The following is a 23,132-nucleotide window of genomic DNA, read 5'->3' on the forward strand; positions in this document are numbered from 1 at the left end:
CTTTGACAAGGGGTATTCAAAATGTTCGCTTTCTTCCTCAACCTAGCACTGTAGTTGACAGGACTGTCACTAGATTCTGATGCATCTCCCTTCCCAAAACAGTGATTGGGTCCCCTTGGTGCTCAGTTACGATCCCAACAGCAGCCACATCCAAAGGATCATTAGCCACCATTTCTGCCACCTCCAGTGAGATTCCACCACCACCACTCTCCCCTCCCTTGTCAGCCTCCTGCAAGGATTGTTCCCTCCAGGACACCCTGGTCCACTCCTCCTTCACTCACAACACCCTCCCACAGCCCTATGGCACCTTCCCCTGCAGCTGCAGAAGGTGTGATATCTGCCCATTTACTTCTTCCCTCCTCAGTATCCACCGGCCCAAACATACCTTACAGGTGAAGCAGGACTTTACCTGCACTTCCCACAATCTAGTCTACTGCATTTGCTGCTCACAATGTGGTCTCCTCTACATTGGGGAAATAAAGCATAGGTTGAGGGACTGCTTCTCAGAACACCTACGTTCTGTCGCAAAAAAGACCTTGGGATTCCAGTTGCCTGCCACTTTAACACATTACTCTGTTCCCGGGCTAACATCTTTGTCTCAGGCTAGCTGCAGTGCTCCAGCAAAGCTCAGCAGAAGTTGGGAGAACAGCACCTCTTTTTCCACTTGGGAACTCTACAGCCTTCTGGACTCAATGTTGAGTTCAATAATTTTAGGGCTTGAGGCATCTTCTCCCACATCCTTACCCTAAACCCCACACACTAGGCCTTGTTATCACATGATCCGCTATTACACACAACCTATTGTTAGCCACTAATTAGCAACCATTCTTTCTCCTAGGCTAATCATTATCCATTCCTTTGTCTGTCCAACTGTTCTTCTCTCCCTTTGGGCTCTATGTCCACCTATCTTTTATTCCTAGCCCTCACCTCCCACCCTAACTTCAGCATAAAATCCAACATTTTCCTAGCTACCAAAAGTTCTAAGGATAGGAGACCAGATCCAAAACATTAACTCTGACTTCTCTCCATAGCTGTTATCAGATCTGCTGAGCTTCTCCAGCAATTTCTGTTTTTGTGAATAAAACTCCTCAATCTGGCTGCTGTCTGTGAAATCAGATCCTGATCAAACACTTCTTCACCCCAGAGCTGTTTTGCTCATGTATAACCTGGAGAAACTGGACTGGACTGGCTTCGTCCTGGACACTGTGTGCTGTAAAAGTCTTTGCAGTTCAAGAATCCTTCACATTGGATACATTGAGATATCCTTCTTCAATCTAAAAGTATTCATTAGCTTTCCTTGAATTATCAACATAATCAATTGTCTTGCAGACATTTTAACAGAACAAAAAAAAACATTAAATGTTTCACAGTAATGAGCTGCTGTTTCATCAAGTACGGAGTGCAAGTTATTCTGAACAAAATATGAGCTGGTTCATGTTTTGGCACATGTGAAATTGTGACATCTACTAGGATGTCAGACAGTGCCATAAGTGTTGAGTATCTTTCTCTACTGTTTGGAGGATAAGAATAGGACAGAGGCTGAGAATCTTGCAGTTGGTAACTTATCTCCTGACTCTCTGAAGCCTGTCTACCATTGACAAGACACAAGTCAGGAATCTGATGAAGTACCTCCTCACTTACCTGGATAAGCACAGCTTCAACAATACTCAAGAAGACAGGACAATACAGGACAAAGTAGCCCACTTGATTGCCACCACATTCACAAGCATCTGCTCCCTCCACCACTGATGCTCACTCTCAGCAGTATGTACCGTCCACTGCAGCAAGTCACCAATTCCTTGGATGGTACCTCCTAAAACCACAATCACTTTCACAGAGAAAGACCAGGGCAGCAGATCTATTGGAACAACAACACCTGCAGATTCCCCCTCCAAACCACTCACCATTCCAACTAGGAAGCATGTTGCTGTTCCCTCGGTGTCACTGGGTCAAAGTTGCCTCTCTAATGGCATTGTAGAAGTCCTGAATCACCTTCTTCCAGCTTATCAGGGTGGGCAATAAATTCTGGTCCAGCCAACAACATTCACACCACATTAACAACTTTTCTTTTACAAAATATACAGCAAACATTTTATTAACTGGCACCCATGGGACCAGGAATATGCTGGTTGATAAAATATTCCCGTTGATCAAGGGATTCACATCGTAAATGTAAAAACACACATCAAGTAGTAGAAGTGTATTGCAGGGGGAATACAGATCACTGTTGTACTTTACTTACAACATAAATCACTAACATAATAATGCAACTTTGCCTTGAATAAAACTTACTAAACTCTCAGCTGATAACTCAGATATCATGATAATATGGTAAACTTCACAGTATTTGAGGTACATATTTTTTGCCAGTTTATTCGAGTGCTGGTTCATGGGAATGATTGGCACTATATCCACATACATCCACTCAGTCCACTACCGACGCTCAGTAGCAGCAGTGTGTACTATTTACAAGAAATTCAACAAAGGTCCTCAGACAGCACCTTCCAAACCCACAATCATTTCCATCTGGCATCTGATATATGGGAATACACTACCTTCAAGTACCCCTCCATGCCAGTCACCATCCTGACTTGGAAATATATCATTGTTCTTTCACTGTTGCTGGGTCAAAGTCTTAGAATTTCCTCCCTAATGGTATTGTGGGTCAACCCATAGCAGGTGGACTGAAGTAGTTCAAGAAGGCAGCTCACCACCACCTTCTCAAGGGCAACTAGGGATGGGTAAGAAATGTTGGCCCAGCCAGCGACATGCATATCCCACGAATGAGTAAAACAAAAACTAAAAAATAAGGTGTTGATTAAAACAAAGTTTGCCATACCTTAATAATTAGGAACTCAAAACATTAATACAATCAATTTCAGGCTCTGGTTGAACTTATTCTAATAATTTTCCCTGTACAGGGGTTCTTGTTCTCCTGGAAGCCAGTGTGCCTGGGACTACACTGAAACAGGGTCTGCATCAAATGCAGTCGGACTTGCCGTCTCAAACCAAATCTTTCCCACTGCCTCTTGCCCCAGCGACCACAATTGGCGCAGACACTTCCAGCCGGCTCTCCCAGTGCTCAGAAGATACTCTGCATTTTCAGGGTAAAGCAGAGCATTGTATCTCCCCAAAACCAGCGACTGAGAAAACCTGCAAAGAACCAACAGAAACATGGCGTTGCGCTCCTCAGGGAGTAAAGGGATTACACTCTCAAAGCCTGAGAGGACATGGCCCCCAGCGCTGACGGGATCGTTACTCCCCAGCATCAGATACATTATGGATATGGCCACATCAAAGACATAATATCCATAATTCATGTCACTGAAGTCCAGTAAGCCAGAGATATCCAGCTGCTGCTGCAGCTCAGTCAGGTCAGAGCGGTCAGCTGATGTGTGAACAGGCTGGACTAGGATGTTGGTGTGACTGAAGTCCCCATGATTCAGGCCTGGGAAAGAGACAAACATTGCAATGTTTTATTATCCATCACTGATGACAGGATTTGAATGACAATCCAGCATCACTCTCCCTTAACGATCTTGTTACATCACGCTCACTTGTTATGGTATCAGACTTGCTCAGTTGCATTGTCACCATCACACTCCCTTGTACCTGACTCACTGGAGGTTAGCTGTGAATATACTGGAACTCTAATCCTTGAGACTGCAATGGTATGCAGGGTCATAGAAAAGAAGAGGTTTATTGGACATATGAAGATATCCCTGGATTCTACTCTGTTTAAATTGGTCAGGACTCCAGGTATATAGAACAACAACTTATATCTCAATAGAACCATTAACATAGTAAAACATTCCAAGAACACTGATCGCACCCGTTTTGTGCCATAACCCGTTCCAACTTTGTCGGTTTCTAAGCAAACAGGGATGACGACTTACTTTGACGAAACCTGCAGAGATTTGGAAGTATCTGATCCTGGAATTGCTGAATAATTTGCTGCACAATTTGGCGGTCGCTTCCCTCTCCCAGTGCGTAAAGATACTTGTTCAGCAAGTGAATGTTTGAGAGCTTCCAGAGGAAATCTGGCCGTTGCAGACTCTTCAGGATAGGATGTTGGAATTCCTGCCAATGAGAGAAATCTATTACCCTCTCCCACCCAATATACCCAACAGGCTGTCTGATCATAATGCCTCCCTGGGATCTCACTGCCACAAAAACGAGGAAAATTTGTGAATGAAGTGCAACAGACCAATTTGCTTTGCTTACCACAACTTGGGGTGCCAGGATGACCAGTATCTGTTTCCAAGTATTACTGATTGTTTTCTGCTTTCTCCATCTGGGTTAGAACTCAAAGCTGTGTCTGTCCTTATACCCTTTAACACCCACCACCCCCAGCCCCTCTAAAAGAAAGCCAACCTTTCTCCAAGAATCAAAATCTCTAATTTGATTATTGCTGCTTTGAGGTGCACCTGCCCTGGTGAGCTGCAGACTGGACCCCGAAATGACACAGGGCGAGTGCAACCTGGAAGGGCAGGGATCATTGAGGCAGGGTGGGGGGAGACAACTTGATTGAGACTACATTATGGAGAACATGTGGGAGTACAGACAGCAGTTTCATGTGGAAGGGGAAAGAAAGAATGGGATGGGATAAGAATGAAAGAGAAGAAAGAGTATGCAATGGGGATTTAATGAAGCACTATTGCAATAAGGATATGAATTACACTCCCAGTATTTTAACTCGTTGATCCTTAATGACAATAAGGCCTCACTGTCAATGTCTCTCAATGGACCATTATCTATTGGTGACCCCTTAATCCTGTATTGCTGTCTGTATCAGGAGAAATCTTTCATAGCTTACGCCAAGAGGTTTAAAAAAAGATACCAAGGGCAAATTTTTTACACCGGGGGTGGTTTGCATGTGGAATGAACTTCCTGAGGGTTTTGGATGTGGGTACAATTACAAAATTTCAAAGAGATTTGGATAGATACATGAATAGGAAAGGGATATGGACCTGGAACAGGCAAGTGGGACTTGTTTTGTTTGGGATTACGTTCAGAATGGACTGGTTGGACCCAAGGGTCTGTTTCCATGCTGTATCATTCTATGCTTCTAAAATCTTCTTCTTTTCATGATTCAGGATGTAATCTCCAATCCAAGGACCTGAACTGGAGAAAAATGGTCCTTATGCATGATATTTGGAAATTTTAAGTCTTTTTTTAAAAGAATTTTTCCTAAATTTTCAACCAAAACTTTCCCAGATCTAAAAAAGGCTGATTCAGATTCTCTGCAGGTTTGATATTCTGAATAATCCAATCCATAGACCGTATTGACTGAAGAATGATTTTAACGAACACTTTCATAATGGAATTTCTGCTGTTAAGCTAAAGATGTTCCTAAGCAGGCTCAAATGGAGGGAGTTTTGACCTAAACAATACAAACAAATTGATCTGTACCACAGTTTCCCTTGGTTGCATTCGTAACCCTTTATAAAGACAATACAGCAGGTACGACATCCTGACTTACTGCAAGCACCTGGTTCATTCGAGCGAGGGTTTGACCAGTTTTGTACAAGATCTGAGGACCTATAGGCATTTCAGACAATGGAATTCCAGGGAGGTAGGTCAATAACCGCACTATGTGGGTCTTAGATTGTTCTCCACAGTCTGTAAGAGATGAGAGCACAGCGTTTTTGATAACGAGAATATCATGTCAGAAATTAAATAATAGAAACTGATTTCTAGTTAATTCTATCATTGGCAAGGGTTTGTGAAGTTTGGATGTTAATGTAAGGTAAACTTCAAACATTTGATCTGTGACTGGTCAACTGTAACCTGAACCCAGCCATCAAGAGCTAATACTGACCAAAAGTCTCCAAAGACATAACCTTGCCATCAATGGTTGGGATAGGTGTGGGTGAAGGAAATCCTTTTTCACTCAAAAACATCATGGCTCGTGTTTGTGCTTCAGTCAAATCAGCATCTTCACTGTCGACCGTGTTCATCACTTTGAGGACGTAGCTCTGACCATGATCTCTAGTCGCCTGGTTCTCAGACACCAGGATATGGAAGTTCTGGTCATCGTAACCGGGCATTGGTTGGACATTGGAGACCTTCAGACCATACAACCGTTCAGCCAACTCAACAACCTGGGCCTCTGTCAGCGTGGGTTTGATATGAACAGTTTTCTCTGAGGACGACATCTGAGAAACATCAAATTGACAACGTTGATTAAACAAAGGAATGGGATTCACCGAAGAATGTAACTGATTCTTAACTTACTCAATCACAGTTGCTGCAACATCATAGAATCATGCAGCATGCAAACAGACTCTTTGGTCCACAGCCAACCATGTTCCCAAACGAAATTAGAGCCACCTGCCTGTACTTGGCCCATATCCCTCCAAACCTTTCCTATTCACGAATGTGAAAATATCTTTTAAACAGTGTAACTATATTTGCATCCACCACTTCTTCTGGCCATTCATTTTACACATGAACCACTCTCTGTATAAAGAAGTTGCCCCTCATGTCCTCTTTAAATCTCTCTGCTCTCACCCCAAAAATGTGCCCTTAGTTTTGACCTTCCCCACCATAGGGAAAAGACCCTTATAAATCACCTCATCTATGCCCCTCATGATTTTATAAAGCTTAATAAAGTCACCCCTCAACCTCCTATACTTCAGTTTAACAGGTCCCAGTCTTTTCAGTCAATTTTTATATCGCAAACTCTCCATTCTTGGTGATATTCTGGTTAATCTTTTCTGAACCTTCTCCAGTTTAATAATATCCTTTCTATAACAGTGTGACAAGAACTGCACATTGTGCTCTAGGAGCAGCCTCACCAATCTACTATACAACTTCAACATGACGTCCCAACTCCTTAAAGATCTGAGCAATGACGACAGATACGCTAAACACCTTCATAACCACTCTCTCTGCCTGTGATGCAAATTTCAAAGAATTATGTCGTATCTGTTCAGATGATGCCACCTTCCATAACAACACTGCTGATATGGCTTCTTTCTTCCATAATGGTGGTTTCTCACCCACTGTGATTGACAGGGCCCTCAACCGCATCCAACCTATCACCTGTGCTTGCACCCTTGCACCTTTCCATCTCTCATAATAGAGTTAGTTGGGACCCACTATTCTCACTTTTCATCCCACCAAACTTTACATTCAAAGAATCATTCTGTGCCATTTCAGACAACTCCAGCAGAATGCCACCACCTAACACATCTTGCCCTCACTGCCCCATTCTGCATTTCACAGAGATTGTTCCCACTAGGACACCCTAGTCCATTCATCAATGACCAACATCACCCTGCTCCCCACGGAAACTTCCCATGTAACCGCAGAAGGTGCAATACCTGCCCCTTCACTTCCTCCCTGCTCACCATCCAAGGGCCGAAACAGTCTTTCCAGGTGAAGCAATATTTCACCTATTCTGAGGAAGGGTAATCGGACCCGAAACGTTAACTTTGTTTTCTCCCTCACAGATGCTGCCGGATCTGCTGAGCTTTTCCAGCAACTTTGTTTTTGTTCCTGATTTACAGCATCCGCAGTTCTTTAGGTTAATATTTCACCTGTACCTACTTCAAACTTGTGTATTGTCTTCTACTCTACATTGGAGAAACCAAAGGCAGGCTGGTGACTGCTTTGCGGAACGCCTCCGGTCCATGTGTAAGTATGACCCCAGCCTTTCCATGGCAGTTATTTCAATAGTGTCCTGTCCACATGCCCATGTGTCTCCCTCGGCATGCTGCAGTGTTCCAGTGAATCACAGTGCAAACTGGAGAAACAACATCTCATCTTCAGATTAGGCACTTCATTATTTTCTGGGCTCAGTATGGCATTCAATGTCTCCAGATTGTGAACCAGTTTGTTCCCTTTCTTTTAGGTTTGCTTGTTACATACTCATCATGTTCTCTCTCCCCTCCCCTATCTGTTTCTTCCAGTCTGGCAGTTAGACACATCATTGTTCTGCAAATTTCATATTTATATCACCGAATTTGAACTATCAACATTCTTCACCAGCACTCCAAGCACCGCGCGCCCCCTCCCCCAGCTATTGCATAAATGCTGCTCCTCCACACTTCACGTTAGCTATGATGATGAGTCACCTAGACTCGTTAGTTTGTTCTCTCTCCATGGATGCTTCCCGTCCTGTTCTGATCTCCAGCATTTTTTTGTTTTCAGTGTGATTCCAGCATCTACAGTAATTTGCTCCCTCAAAAAATTATGTGTCTGAAATCCTAGGTCTCCCTGTTCTACAACAGTGCCCAAAGTTCTGCTATTAATTGTGTAAGTCCTGCCTTTGTTGTATCACCAAATTGCAGTACCTCACATTTTTCTAAATTAAACTCCATTTGCCACTCCTTAGCCCATTGATCCAATTGATCAAGATCTCTTTGATAAACTTTTTCACTGTCCACTATGCCATCAATTTTGGTGTCAACTGCAAACTCACTAACCATGCCTCCTGTATTCTCATCCAAATCACTTATATAAATAATGGGCAAAGATGGACCCAACACTGATCAAAATCCTTGTAAATTCCTGCACTGTTTCCTGTTTAGTAACACCTTTCCTATAGCAAGGTGACCAAAACTGAACACAATACTCCAAATGCAGCCTCATCAACATTCTGTACAACTGCATCATAACTTCTCAACTTCTATACTCAACCTGCTTGATGAAGACTAGTGTGCCAAAAGCCTTCCTCACTGCCCAGTCTACCTGGAACTCCACTTTCAGAGAACCGTGCACCTGCACTCCAAGGTTCCTGTGTTCCATGACACTCTTTAAGGACCTACCATTCATCACGAAACTCCCACCTTGATTTGGCTTTCCAAAATCTCACATTTACCTATATTAAGCTCCATTTGCCATTTCTTGGCCCACTTCCCCAGCGGATCAAGATCCTGTCACAATATCTGATAACCTTCCTCACTGTCCACGATAACAACTATTTTAGTGTCATCTGCAAACTTACTAATCATTCCTTGTACATTCTCACACAAATCATTGATTAGGTAATAATGCCAATGGGCCCAGCATCAACACCTGAGGCACACCACTAGTCACGGGCCTCCAGTCCAACAAGCATTGTTCCACTATTACTCATTGCTTTCTACCATCAAACCATTGTGCATCCAATTTGCCAAGTCTCCCTGGATTCCTGAACAATTTACCACGTGGAACTTTATCAAAGGCCTTACTGAAGTCCATGTAGACTGTTTACAGTCCTGCCCACATCAACATTCCTGGTCACTTTATCAAAGAACTCTAACAGATTTTTGAGGCATGATCTCCCATGCACGAAACCATGCTGACTACTCCTGATCAAACACTGTCTTTCTAAACGCATATATATCTTATTCCCCAGAATCTTCTCAAGTAATTTTCCTACCGCAGATGTTAAGCTTACTGGTCTAAAATTTGCAGGTTTTTCTTTGCAGCCCTTCTTGAATAAAGGGACAACATTCGTAATCCTCCAGTCTTCTGGGACCTCACAAATATATCAGCCAGGGCCCCTGCAATTTCTTCTCTAGCCTTTTGCAGGGTTCTTGGATACATCTGGTCAGGACCAGGAGATTTATCCAGCTTCAGACATTCTAATACTTCCAACACCTCTTCTACTGTGATATGGACTGTCCCTAAGATGTCACCACTAACATCCCCAAGTCTTCATGTCCTTCTTCACGGTAAACACAGAGGAGATGTATTCTTTGAGGGCCTCGCCCATCTGCTGCAGTTCCACTTTGGTCAGTGAGGAATCTGATTCTCTCTCTAGTTATTCTTTTTCCTTTAGTATACTTTAAGAATCTCTTTGGATTCGCACTAATATTCTTAGCCAAAGTGATCTCGTACCCCCATTTCGCCCTGCTGATTTCCTTCTACAGTAAACTCCGGTATCCCCTATATACCTCCTGGGATTCCCTCGATCGCAGTTGTGTGTACCTGAGCCATGCCTCCTTCTTTTTTCTGGTCAAACCTACAATAGCTCTTGTCATCCAAAGTTCCGTACTCCTGCCAACATTGCCCTTCGCCCTCCCACAGGAATATACAGACTTTGAACTCTAGCTATCACACTTTTAAAAGGCCTCTCTCTTGCCAGAGGTCCCTTTGCCTGCAAACAAAATACTCCAGTCAACCCCTGCAGGCTCCTCTCTAATTCTATCAAAATTTGCATGCCCCAATTTAGAACTTGAACCTGTGGACCAGTTTTGTCCTTGTCCATAACTGTTTTAAAGTTAATAGAACTAAGGTCACTCGTGCCAAAGTGCTCCCCCTCCCACCCCCCTCCCCCCGTCACCTCATTCACATGTTCTGCCCTATTTCCCAAGGGTAGGTCAGGTATTTGTCCCCCCCTGAGTAGGACCCTCTATATACTGCTTGAGGAAACTTTTCTGAATGCATTGTTATCTAACATTGAGATAAATACCATTTTCTCCACACCTCCTCCCAAAATAAAAATCAAATCAGGCAAAGTGCAAAACAACCGAACAGCAATGTCTCACAGACTGATCGAGGAAACCGCCCACAAAGAAAGGAAAAATAAGAAACGCGGGGAGATGAGGAGGAAAGAAAAGGAGAAATATTTTGAAAACTCATTTAGATGGGCTCAATGAAAGCATTACTGTTCCCGTCAGATCACACAGACCTGGGGCGGGGCGGGGGGGGGGGGGGGGGGTAGCTATACATTAATTTTACAAGAGAATCAGACTCCTGACACTTTGAGAGTTAAATGCAAAGCTTTCAGTTTGTAAACTAGATTTACTAGAACTTTAGTTCTGATTTTAGATTCAGTCACGGGAGATAAACTGAAGTTCTTTTTGTTTCAACGACCAGTTTTAAATCTGAGAAAGTAGGAACTGCAGATGCTGGAGAATCTGAGGTAGCAAAGTGTGGAGCTGGATGAACACAGCAGGCCAAGCAGCATCTTAGGAGCAGGAAAGCTGATGTTTTGGGTCTGGACAGTTCTTCAGAAATCAGTTCTAAATCTGCAACGTTTAGGGATAGACAGCAATTTCTGCCTTGCATTTTCAAACAGGCAGCTCCCTGATCTTTGTCTCACTGTACACAGATAATCGCTACTCACAACTGTACATGATCCCTGATAACCTTTTCTTACCAGTTCAGGAAACCACAAATAACCATTAGTACAACTCTTCGGAACAGCGCGGCCATCTAAAGTCTCCTCCCACGTTATAAACGGGATGAATATCACATACAGTGATAATGGGAACTACAGATGCTGGAGAATCCAGGATAATGAAATGTGAGGATGGATGAACACAGCAGGCCCAGCAGCATCTCAGGAGCACAAAAGCTGACGTTTCGGGCCTAGACCCTTCATCAGAGAGGGGGATGGGGTGAGGGTTCTGGAATAAATAGGGAGAGAGGGGGAGGCGGACCGAAGATGGAGAGAAAAGAAGGTAGGTGGAGAGGAGAGTATAGGTGGGGAGGTATGGAGGGGATAGGTCAGTCCAGGGAAGACGGACAGGTCAAGGAGGTGGGATGAGGTTAGTAGGTAGGAGATGGAGGTGCGGCTTAGGGTGGGAGGAAGGGATGGGTGAGAGGAAGAACAGGTTAGGGAGGCAGAGACGAGTTGGACTGGTTTTGGGATGCAGTGGGTGGAGGGGAAGAGCTGGGCTGGTTGTGTGGTGCAGTGGGGGGAGGGGACGAACTGGGCTGGTTTTGGTATGCGGTGGGGGAAGGGGAGATTTTGAAGCTGGTGAAGTCCACATTGATACCATTGGGCTGCAGGGTTCCCAAGCGGAATATGAGTTGCTGTTCCTGCAACCTTCGGTTGGCATCATTGTGGCACTGCAGGAGGCCCATGATGGACATGTCATCTAAAGAATGGGAGGGGGAGTGGAAATGGTTTGCGACTGGGAGATGCAGTTGTTTATTGCGAACCGAGCGGAGGTGTTCTGCAAAGTGGTCCCCAAGCCTCCGCTTGGTTTCCCCAATGTAGAGGAAGCCACACCAGGTACAGTGGATGCAGTATACCACATTGGCAGATGTGCAGGTGAACCTCTGCTTAATGTGGAAAGTCATCTTGGGGCCTGGGATAGGGGTGAGGGAGGAGGTGTGGGGGCAAGTGTAGCATTTCCTGCAGTTGCAGGGGAAGGTGCCAGGTGTGGTGGGGTTGGAGGGCAGTGTGGAGCGAACAAGGGAGTCACGGAGAGAGTGGTCTCTCCGGAAAGCAGACAAGGGTGGGGATGGAAAAATGTCTTGGGCGGTGGGGTTGGATTGTAGATGGTGGAAGTGTCGGAGGATGATGCGTTGTATCCGGAGGTTGGTGGGGTGGTGTGTGAGAACGAGGGGGATCCTCTTTGGGCGGTTGTGGCGGGGGCGGGGTGTGAGGGATATGTTGCGGGAAATGCGGGAGACGCGATCAAGGGCGTTCTCGACCACTGTGGGGGGAAAGTTGCGGTCCTTGAAGAACTTGGATATCTGGGATGTGCGGGAGTGGAATGCCTCATCATGGGAGCAGATGCGGCGGAGGCGGAGGAATTGGGAATAGGGGATGGAATTTTTGCAGGAGGGTGGGTGGGAGGAGGTGTATTCTAGGTAGCTGTGGGAATCGGTGGGCTTGAAATGGACATCAGTTACAAGCTGGTTGCCTGAGATGGAGACTGAGAGATCCAGGAAGGTGAGGGATTTGCTGGAGATGGCCCAGGTGAACTGAAGGTTGGGGTGGAAGGTGTTGGTGAAGTGGCTGAACTGTTCGAGCTCCTCTGGGGAGCAAGAGGCGGCGCCGATACAGTCATCAATGTAACGGAGGAAGAGGTGGGGTTTGGGGCCTGTGTAGGTGCGGAAGAGGGACTGTTCCACGTAACCTACAAAGGGGCAGGCATAGCTGGGGCCCATGCGGGTGCCCATGGCCACCCCCTTAGTCTGTAGGAAGTGGGAGGAATCGAAAGAGAAGTTGTTGAGGGTGAGGACGAGTTCGGCTAGGCGGATGAGGGTGTCGGTGGAGGGGGACTGGTCGGGCCTGCGGGACAGGAAGAAGCGGAGGGCCTTGAGGCCATCTGCATGCGGAATGCAGGTGTATAGGGACTGGACGTCCATGGTGAATATGAGGTGTTGGGGGCCAGGAAATTGGAAGTCCTGGAGGAGGTGGAGGGCATGGGTGGTGTCACGGACGTAGGTGGGGAGTTCCTGGACCAAAGGGGAGAAAATGGAGTCCAGATAGGAGCTACACTTGCCCCCACACCTCTACATTGGGCAAACCAAGCGGAGGCTTGGGGACCACTTTGCAGAACACCTCCGCTCGGTTCGCAATAAACAACTGCATCTCCCAGTCGCAAACCATTTCCACTCCCCCTCCCATTCTTTAGATGACATGTCCATCATGGGCCTCCTGCAGTGCCACAATGATGCCACCCGAAGGTTGCAGGAACAGCAACTCATATTCCTCTTGGGAACCCTGCAGCCCAATGGTATCAATGTGGACTTCACCAGCTTCAAAATCTCCCCTTCCCCCACCGCATCCCAAAACCAGCCCAGTTCGTCCCCTCCCCCCACTGCACCACACAACCAGCCCAGCTCTTCCCCTCCACCCACTGCATCCCACAACCAGTCCAACCTGTCTCTGCCTCCCTAACCTGTTCTTCCTCTCACCCATCCCTTCCTCCCACCCCAAGCCGCACCTCCATCTCCTACCTACTAACCTCATCCCACCTCCTTGACCTGTCCGTCTTCCCTGGACTGACCTATCCCCTCCCTACCTCCCCACCTATACTCTCCTCTCCACCTATCTTCTTTTCTCTCGGTCCACCTCCCCCTCTCTCCCCATTTATTCCAGAACCCTCTCCCCATCCCCCTCTCTGATGAAGGGTCTAGGCCTGAAATGTCAGCTTTTGTGCTCTTGAGATGCTGCTGGGCCTGCTGTGTTCATACAGCTTCACATTTCATTATCTTGAATATCACATACATCCGTGTGGCTACAGAAGCCAGAATCTTTGGTCCTCTCCTCTATTAAAGAGCTTCAGTCATGTCAAACAGCCTCCGGGAGCATTAGGAAATGTCATATGGTACGATATGCAGCCGTTAGTTCGAGCGCAGAATGACCCCACAAGCAGCGATTACATGTATTTATTCCGTATATAAATCAGTCACGGTTAGGTCAACTCGAGTGGTGGAACAGATTTGAGGGGCTGAATGGCCGCCAAATGGTCGCAGCTGCTATTTGACAGTTCCGATACATCTGCATTTCAATCATCCACCAGATCAGTGAATCCACCCAAACTGAACAACGGATCGGACCTTTATCGGCTGAGTTTTAATCCCGCCCGTGGGTCAGGGGTGCATCCCTTTGACCCATCGAGCTGGAAGCTCTGAAATCCCAACACAACATCTAGGCAAACACTCCAATGCTATCCGGAGGGAGTGCCGGACTGTCGGGCGGTTAATACGGAGCAAGGGCCACATATTAGGAGGGTTGGTACTGAGAGGGAACCCTACTGTCAGGAGAGTTAGTACTGAGGGAGTGCCGCAGGGTCAGAGAATTAGTAGAAGTGTCGGTGCTGAGGGAGTGCTGCACTATCAGAGGGTCAATACTGAGGGACTGATGCACTGTTGGAGGGTCAGGGAGTGCTGCACTGTCAGAAGGTCAATACTGAGGGATTGATGCACTGTTGGAGGGTCAATGCTGAGGGACTGATGCACTGTTGGAGGGTCAGTGCTGAGGGAATGCTGTACTGTTGGAGGGTCAGTACTCGGCGAATGCTGCAGTGTTGGAGGGCCAGTGCTGAGGGAGTGCCACACTATTGGAGGGTCAGTACTCGGCGAATGCTGCAGTGTCAGAGGGTCAGTGCTGAGGGCGTGCCGCACTATTGGAGGGTCAGTGCTAAGGGAGTGCTGCACCTTTGGTGGGTCAGTGCTGAGGGATTGATGCACTGTTGGAGGGTCAATACTGAGGGACTGATGCACTGTTGGAGGATCAGTGCTGAGGGACTGATGCACTGTTGGAGGGTCAGTGCTGAGGGGTTGATGCACTGTTGGAGGGTCAGTACTGAGGGATTGATGCACTGTTGGAGGGTCAGTGCTGAGGGAGTGCTGCACTGTTGGAGGGTCAGTACTCAGCGAATGCTGCAGTGTCGGAGGGCTAGTGCTGAGGGAATGCTGCACTATTGGAGGGTCAGTGCTGAGGGAGTGATGCACTATTGGAGGGTCAGTACTCGGCGAATGCTGCAGTGTCAGAGGGTCAGTGCTGAGGGAGTGCCGCACTATTGGAGGGTCAGTGCTGAGGGAGTGCTGCACTATTGGAGGGTCAGTGCTGAGGGAGTGCTGCACTGTTGGAGGGTCATTACTCAGCGAATGCTGCAGTGTCGGAGGGCTAGTGCTGAGGGAGTGCTGCACTATTGGAGGGTCAGTGCTGAGGGAGTGATGCACTATTGGAGGGTCAGTACTCGGCGAATGCTGCAGTGTCAGAGGGTCAGTGCTGAGGGAGTGCCGCACTATTGGAGGGTCAGTGCTGAGGGAGTGCTGCACTATTGGAGGGTCAGTGCTGAGGGAGTGCTGCACTGTTGGAGGGTCATTACTCAGCGAATGCTGCAGTGTCAGAGGGTCGGTGCTGAGGGAGTGCCGCAGTGTCAGAGGGTCAGTACTGAGGGAGTCCATATTGTCAGAGGGTCAGTACTGAGGAAACACTGCATTGTTAGAAGTACTGCACTGTCAGACAGTCAGTACCAAGGGAACACTATACTGTCAGTCAGTACCAAGGGAGCACTACACTGTCAGACAGTCAGTACCAAGGGAGCACTATACTGTCAGACAGTCAGTACCAAGGGAACACTATACTGTCAGTCAGTACCAAGGGAGCACTACACTGTCAGATGGTCAGTACCAAGGGAACACTATACTGTCAGACAGTCAGTACCAAGGGAACACTACACTGCCAGATGGTCAGTACTGAGACCACCACACTTCTAGACGGTCAGTATTAAAAGAATGCACACTGTCAGTGATAAGTATCCAGTGATAAGAGAGATCCCCGCAGGGAGTGGTGTGGTCATGTATCTGCTTCCGTTGCTGTCTTACAAGGTTGTAGTAGACACTGTGGATTTGAAAGGTGCTGCTGAAGAAGACTTGACCAACAGTTAACTCCTTGAATTATCTGATCATTGGACTTCCAGTGCTCAAAATTAAAGTATATTAATTGATCAATGTAATATTATAGTATTAGTGCAAATCATGGTACTGTTACATGTGACTGCGCTCAGCTTCATGTGACAAAGAAATGCACCATGGGATTGTGAACAGAATGAAGACAATATACCAAAGTTCTAGAGTTATTGATGTAAGGATGACAGGGCTCTGTTTAATTTACATGTAGCTTGGATCCAGAATTCCAATATTGAATTAGATAGAGAGGCTGCACTCCCAGTTTGTCGGCCCTTGTCAAAAAAGTTCTAACCGCAGATATACCCTTGTACTTTGTAACAATATGTCTAATTTTGCAATTGTATAATCCTTTAGACTTAAACATACCCTTATAACAATTTATAAAGATTAGTTTACTTTCTGCACTTCTGTATTTAGACTACAAGACTTGGGAGTCAAAGTAAGCCATTCAGCCCATTGGGTCTGCCATGCCATTCAATGAGATCATGGCTGATCTGACAACCTTCAATTCCACTTTCCCTGCTTTACCCCCGTAACTCTTGATTCCTTACTGATTACAGCCCTCTGCAGTAGACTGTTCCACAGTCACTACCCTCAGAGATAAGAAATTAGTCATCTCTATAACAACTGGGCAGCTGTTATTCTGGGATGATGCCATTTGGTCCTGGACTCTTCCACAAGGGGAAACAACCTCTCTACACAGAATCCCTACAGTGTGAAAACAGGCCCTTCGGCCCAACAAGTCCATACCAACCCTCATAACATCCCATCCAGACCCATCCCCCTAATCTAAACGTCCCTGAACACTACGGGAAATTTGGCATGGCTAATCCAGCTAGCCTACATATCTTTGTAGAAACCCATGCAGAAACAGGGAGAATGTGAAAACTCTAAACGGTCACCCAAAGGTGGAATTGAACCCGGGTCCCTGGCACTATGAGTCTGCAGCGCTAACCACTGACCCACTGTGCCACCCATCAAAGTCGTCTAAGAATCTTGTAAATTTCAATGAAGTAGCCTCTCATTCTTTGGAACTTTAATGAGTACAGCCCCTACCACACCTCATTTGAGAGTCCTTCCAAATGCGGGATTAGTCCAGAGAACCTTCTCTGGCCTGCCTCTGAAGACAGTATATATTTCCTTAAATTAAGGGCTTAAAACTGTTCACAATATTCCAGCTGTGGTCTGACCAGTGCTTTGTATAGTCTTGGCAATATCTTGCAATTCTCACACCTCTCTCCCTCTTTGAAATAAAGTCCAACATTCCATTTGCCTTCCCTATTTCCCACTGAACTTAAATGCTAGTTTTTTTGAGATTTATAAATAAGACTTCCAATTCCCTCTGTGTAAAAGCTTCCTGCAATCTTTCTCAATTTATCTAATACTCAGCTCCTCTATTCTTCCTACCAAAGCAAGTAACCTCACATTTTTCCAAATTACATTTCACCTGCCTCATTTGCCCACTCTCTTAACTTGTCTATATCCCTCTGCAGACTCTTTGCGTTCTCACCATTTGCCTGTGTGTGTCACCTATAAACTCAGCTATAATGCTGTAATCTCTGTGCACAGAATCTCAGAAATGCATATAGCCACAAAAACTAAAGGTTTCCCAATTCCTTTACCTCTTTATTAAAGAACATTGCAAACTATCCCCATATCTTAGTAAAGTGATTATAACAAAACTTAATGAACAGGATAGGCCCATGGAGAAGTGGCATCTTAAGGGGCCAGTCAGGAAATAGTGAGAGGTAATATCAGTCAATGTCCATCACTTTTAAGAGCCAATTAGAGATTGATAAAACATCCTTTAACCAATCAGCTATAAGTCTCGCCTAGCTTGGGCCAATCAGAACATAATGTTGGATTGTTAAGGTGCAGAGATGGCCTTTAGTAGAACAATGTGCTCTTCCCATTGGACATGGGCTTTTAGGGAGAATTTCAATGTTCCTGATGACTTTGTCTGCAGGAAGTGTGTTTGGTTGTGAATTCCATCAGATTGCATGGATCAGTTGTATTTAGAGGCAATAAGGAACTTACAGGAGTCAGGGTATGATGGATGGCAGTTTCAGGAAGGTAGAAAAACTTCAGATACAGTGAACACAAAGTTGCTGGAAAAGCTCAGCAAGTCTGGCAGCATCTGTGAAGGAGAAAACAGAGTTAATGTTTTGGGTCCGGTGACCCTTCCTCAAAACTCAGGAAGGGTCTGTTCTGAGGAAGGGTCACCGGACCCGAAACGTTAACTCCGTTTTCTCCTCCACAGATGCTGCCAGACCTGTTGAGCTTTTCCAGCAACTTTGTTTTTGTTCCGGATTTACAGCATCTGCAGTTCTTTTGGTTTTTATGCAGATACAGGCAGGTAGATGGGTTACCTCGAGGAAACGTAGGAAGTGTAGGCAGGTAGTGCCTCCTGTGACAAGTCTCCTGTGACCATTCCCATCTCAAACAAGTACGCTGATTTAGAAAATGTAGGGGGTGATGGAATTTCAGGGGAATGTAGCACTGACAGCCAAGTTTCTGGCACTGAGACTGGTTCTAATGTAACGAGGGGTACACTAGATTTCAAGCAATCAATTGTGATCAGAGACTCTCTAGTCAGGGACACAGACTAATGTTTCTATGGCCAACAGTGAGACATCAGAATGGTGTGTGGCCTTCCTGGTGGCATGGTCAAGGGTGTCTTGAGGACAGTGCAGAATATTCTTAAAGGGCAGAGTGACTAGCTGGATGTCATTGAACATGTTGGTACCAATGACACAGGAGGAGAAAAAAACAGGGTTCTGGTAAGAAAATGTAGGAAATTAGGAAGGACATTACAAAATAGGTCACCATGGGTAGTAATATCTGGATTACTCCCAGTGTTACGTGATAGTAAGAGTAGGAATAGGAGGAGAAAGCAGTGAATGCGTGGCTGAGGAGCTGGTACACGGGCACAGACTCACATTTTTGGATCATTAGAATCTCTTCTGGTGTAGAAGTGACCTCTGTAAGGACGGATTGCGTCTGAATTGGAAAGGGACCAATATCCTGATGAGGAGATTTGCTAGTGTGACTCAGGAAGCTTTAAACTAGTAACTGGTTGGAGGTGGGACCCAAACTGAGAAAAAAGATAAGTCTGGGTCTAGTACAGTTGAGAAGAGGGACAAGTCAGTCAAGCAGGCAACAGCAAAGTAGAGGACAGGGTAAGACTGATAAACTGCATTCATTTCAATGCAAGGTGTCTGTCAGGTAAGGCAGATAAACTCAAAACGGCACTGGGATACCATAGCCAATACAGAAATGTGGCTGAGGGATGGACAGCACTGACAGCTTAATATTACAAGGTACAGATGCTGTAGGAAGAATAGAAAGGGGGGAATGAGAGGCCGGGGCAGTGTAAGTTTTATGGATAATATTACAGTCCAACTGGACTCACCACATAAACACATGGCTACAAGAGCAGGTCAGAGATTAGAAATACTGCGGTGAGTTACACATCTCTTCACCCCCAAAGCCTGTCCAAGGCACAAGTCGGGAGTGTGATGGAATACTTCCCACTTGCCTGGATGGGTGCAGCCCCAACAACACTCATGAAGCTTGACACCATCCAGGACAAAGCAGCTCCCACTTGATTGGCACTACACCCACAAGCATTCATTCCCTCCACCACCAATGCTCAGTTGCAGAAGTGTGTACTATCTGCAAGATGCACTGCAGAAATTCACCAAAGATCCACAGACAACACATTGCAAACCTACGACCACTTCCATCTAAAAGGACAAGGGACCACCACCATCTTCAAACTCCTCTCCGAGCCACTCACCATTCTGACTTGGAAATATGTAGCCATTCCTTCACTGTTGCTGGGTCAGAATCCTGGAATCTCCTCTCTAATGGCAATGTGGATCAACCCACAGCAGATGGATTGCAGCGGTTCAAGAACGCAGCTCACCATCACCTTCTCAACAGCATGTAAGGATGTGCAAGAAATGCTGGCCAGCAATGCCCACATTCCACACATGAATAAAATTTTAAGTGGGAAATTAAGAAGCAGATTTATAAGGATATCTTAGTTATCTGTAAGAATAATAGGTTTGTAATAGTGGGAGATTTTAACTTTCCAAACATAAGACTGGGATTGCCATAGTGTTAAGGGTTTGGATGGAAAGGAATTTGTAAAATATGTAAAAGAAAATTTTCTTATTTAGTATGTGAAGAGAAGAAACAAAACCTGACTTTCCCTTGAGAAATAAGGCAGGGCAAGTGACTGAGGTATTGGTAGGGGAGTGCTTTGGGGCCAGTGATCACAATTCCAGTTTTAAAATAGTTAACAAAAAGAATAGACCTGATTTAAAACTTAAAGTTTCAAACTTGAGGAAGGTCAATTTTGACAGTATTGGGAAAGAATTTTCAAAAGTTGATTGGAGCACCTAATCGCAGATAAAAGGATGGCTGAAAAGTGGGAGGTTTTTTAAAATGAGATAACGAGTATGTGGAGGGCAAGGCTGGTAGGTGTAGGGCATATGGGGTGACGAGAGAAATTGAGGCTCTGGTCAAGAAAAAGAAGAAAATATATGTCTGGTATAGACAGCTGGGATTGAGTGAATCCCTAGAGAAGTATAATGGCAGTAGAACTTTACTTAAGGGGGATATCAGGAGGGTAAAAAGGGGACATGAGACAGCACTGGAAAATAGGGTTAAGGAGAATTGTAAGAGATTTTACAAATGCCATTAAGGACTAAAGAGTAACTGGGGAGAGAATAGCACCCCTTAAAGATCAATAGAGCCTTCTGTATGCAGAACCGCAGCAGATGGGTAAGATGGTAAATGAATATTTCACGTCAGTTTTTACTGTGGAGGAGATGAAAGCTGCAGAACTTGTAGAAATAAACTGAGATATCTTGAAAAGTGTCAATATTATAGTGGGGGAGGCGCTGGATGTCTTAAAACCTATAAAAGTGGATAAATCCCCATGACTGGATCAGGTGTATCCTGGAACTTGTTGGAAGCGAGGGAAGTGATTGCTAGATCCCTTGCTGAGATATTTGCATCATCAATAGAAATGGATGATGACCTGGATGACTGGAGATTGGATAATGTTATGCCATTGTTTAGTAAGGTGGTAAGGAAAAGCCAGGAACTATCGGCCGGTGAGCGTGAAGTCAATAGTCGCTAAGTTGTTGGAGGGGATTCTGAGGGGCAGAATTTATATGTATTTGGAAAGGCAAGGACTGATTTGGGATTGTCAACATGGCTTTGTGTGTGAGAAATTATCTCTCACTAACTTGATTAAGTATTTTGAAGAAGTGACAAGATTCATGAAGGCAGAATGGTAAATGTTGTCTGTATGGACTTCAGGAAGGCATTTGACAAAGTTCTGTATGGTAGACTGGTTAGCAAGGTTAGATCACACGGAATACAGGGAGAGCTAACCATTTGGATACAAAATTGGCTTGAAGGTAGGAGACATAGAGTAGTGGTGGAGGGTGCTTTGTGGACGGGAGCCCTGTGACAAATGGTGTGTTGCAAGAATCGGTGCTGAGTCCACCACTTTTCGTCATTTATATAAGTTTGATGCAAACATAGGAGGTATGGTTAGTAAATTTGCAGATGACACCAAAATTGGTGGTATTGTGGATAGCAAAGAAGTTTATTTCAGAGTACAACGGGACCTTGATCAGGTGGGCTAATGGGCCAAGGAGTGGCAGATGGAGTTTAATTTAGATAAATGTGAGATGCTACATTTTGGAAAAACAAATCATGGCAGGACTTATACATTGGGTAATGTATTCCCAGGTAATGTCCCGGGAAGTGTTGCTGAACAAAGAGACCTTGAGGTATAGGTTCATTGTTCCTGAAATGTGGATTCCCACCAAGCGGTGTTGACTTTCCAACTAATCAGCACCCTTTTCTCATTTAGTATAAAGTACTTTTCTCCTTATTGCTCATTTTATGATCCAGGATTCAAAATGGTTATTAATGCCACACCTGAGTTGTGTTTTGATGATTTCTTGCATGTGTTAATGGTGTTCAGTGGCAATTCTGTTGAAACAAGGAACCAGAGGCTCCAGATTGCACTCTTTGAGGTCCACACCTTATTTAGAGTTATAGAGATGTATAGCATGGAAACTGACCCTTCAGTCCAACTAATTCATGCCAATCAGATGTTACAGAAACATAGAAAATAGGCGAAGGAGTAGGCCATTCGGCCCTTCAAGCCTGCACCAAATTCAATACGATTGTGGCTGATCATATAATCTCAGTATCCCATCCCACCCTTTCCGCAGATAACAAAGTGTGGAGCTGGATGAACACAGCAGGCCAAGCATCGTCTTAGCAGCACACTCCTAAGATGCTGCTTGGCCTGCTGTGTTCATCCAGCTCCACACTTTGTTATCTCGTATTCTCTAGCATCTGCAGTTCCCATTATATCTGATACAATTTTAAACACCCTTTCTCCATACCCCTTGATCCCTTTAGCTGCAAGGGCCACATCCAGCTCTCTGTTCAATATATCTAATGAACTGGCCCCAACAGCTTCCTGTGGGTGAGAATTCCACAAGTTCACAGATGCCTGAGTGAAGAAATTCTTCCTCATCGCAGTCCGGAATGACTTATGCCTCATTCTTAGACTGTGACCCCTAGTCCTGGACATTCCCAACACTGGGAACATTCTTCCCTCATCTAGCCCATCCAGTCCCATCAAGATTTTATATGTTTCTATGAGATTGCCTCCTCATTCTTCTAAATTTCAATAAATAAAAAGCCCAGTTTTTCCTCATATGTCAGTCCTGCCGTCCCAAGAATCAGACTGATGAACCTTTGCTCGACTTTCTCAGCAGCAAGAATGCCCTGTCTCAGGCTAGGAGACCAAAACTGCGCACAATACTCAAGATATGGCTCACTAAGGCCTTGTATAACTGCAGCAAGACATCCCTACTCCTATACTCAAGTCCTCCTCTTATGAAGGCCAGTATGCCATTAGCATTCCTCACTACCTGCTGCACCTGCAAGCCAACCTTCAGCAACTGTTCCAACGTAACACCCAAGTCTTGTTG

The 23,132-nt window shown here is 45.4% G+C and overlaps 2 protein-coding genes across 5 annotated transcripts in view; one reads left to right on the top strand and one right to left on the bottom strand.

Annotated features, from left to right (window-relative positions):
- LOC125446785 (hydroxylysine kinase-like) overlaps positions 1–23,132 on the top strand; it is a 110,453-nt gene that overhangs the window by 65,211 nt on the left and 22,110 nt on the right. The gene's annotated exons all lie outside the window — the stretch shown is intronic.
- LOC125446786 (hydroxylysine kinase-like) lies at positions 1,424–11,154 on the bottom strand. 4 transcript variants are annotated; one of them, XM_048520599.2, is made up of 5 exons: positions 11,096–11,154; positions 5,822–6,158; positions 5,483–5,622; positions 3,897–4,080; positions 1,424–3,448 (listed from the first exon to the last, which is right to left on the bottom strand). In XM_048520599.2, exons 2-5 carry the CDS (start codon positions 6,156–6,158, stop codon positions 2,958–2,960), a joined length of 1,152 nt encoding a protein of 383 aa, XP_048376556.1. In that variant the 5' UTR covers positions 11,096–11,154; the 3' UTR covers positions 1,424–2,957. The 4 variants fall into 4 exon arrangements, with proteins under 4 accessions (XP_048376556.1, XP_048376557.1, XP_048376554.1 ...); XM_048520600.2 differs by lacking the exon at positions 11,096–11,154 and adding an exon at positions 9,922–10,025 and having other exon boundaries at positions 5,492–5,622; XM_048520597.2 differs by lacking the exon at positions 11,096–11,154 and adding an exon at positions 9,922–10,025.

Source organism: Stegostoma tigrinum, chromosome 36, assembly GCF_030684315.1.
Source record: "Stegostoma tigrinum isolate sSteTig4 chromosome 36, sSteTig4.hap1, whole genome shotgun sequence".
NCBI classification, from domain to species: domain Eukaryota; kingdom Metazoa; phylum Chordata; class Chondrichthyes; order Orectolobiformes; family Stegostomatidae; genus Stegostoma; species Stegostoma tigrinum.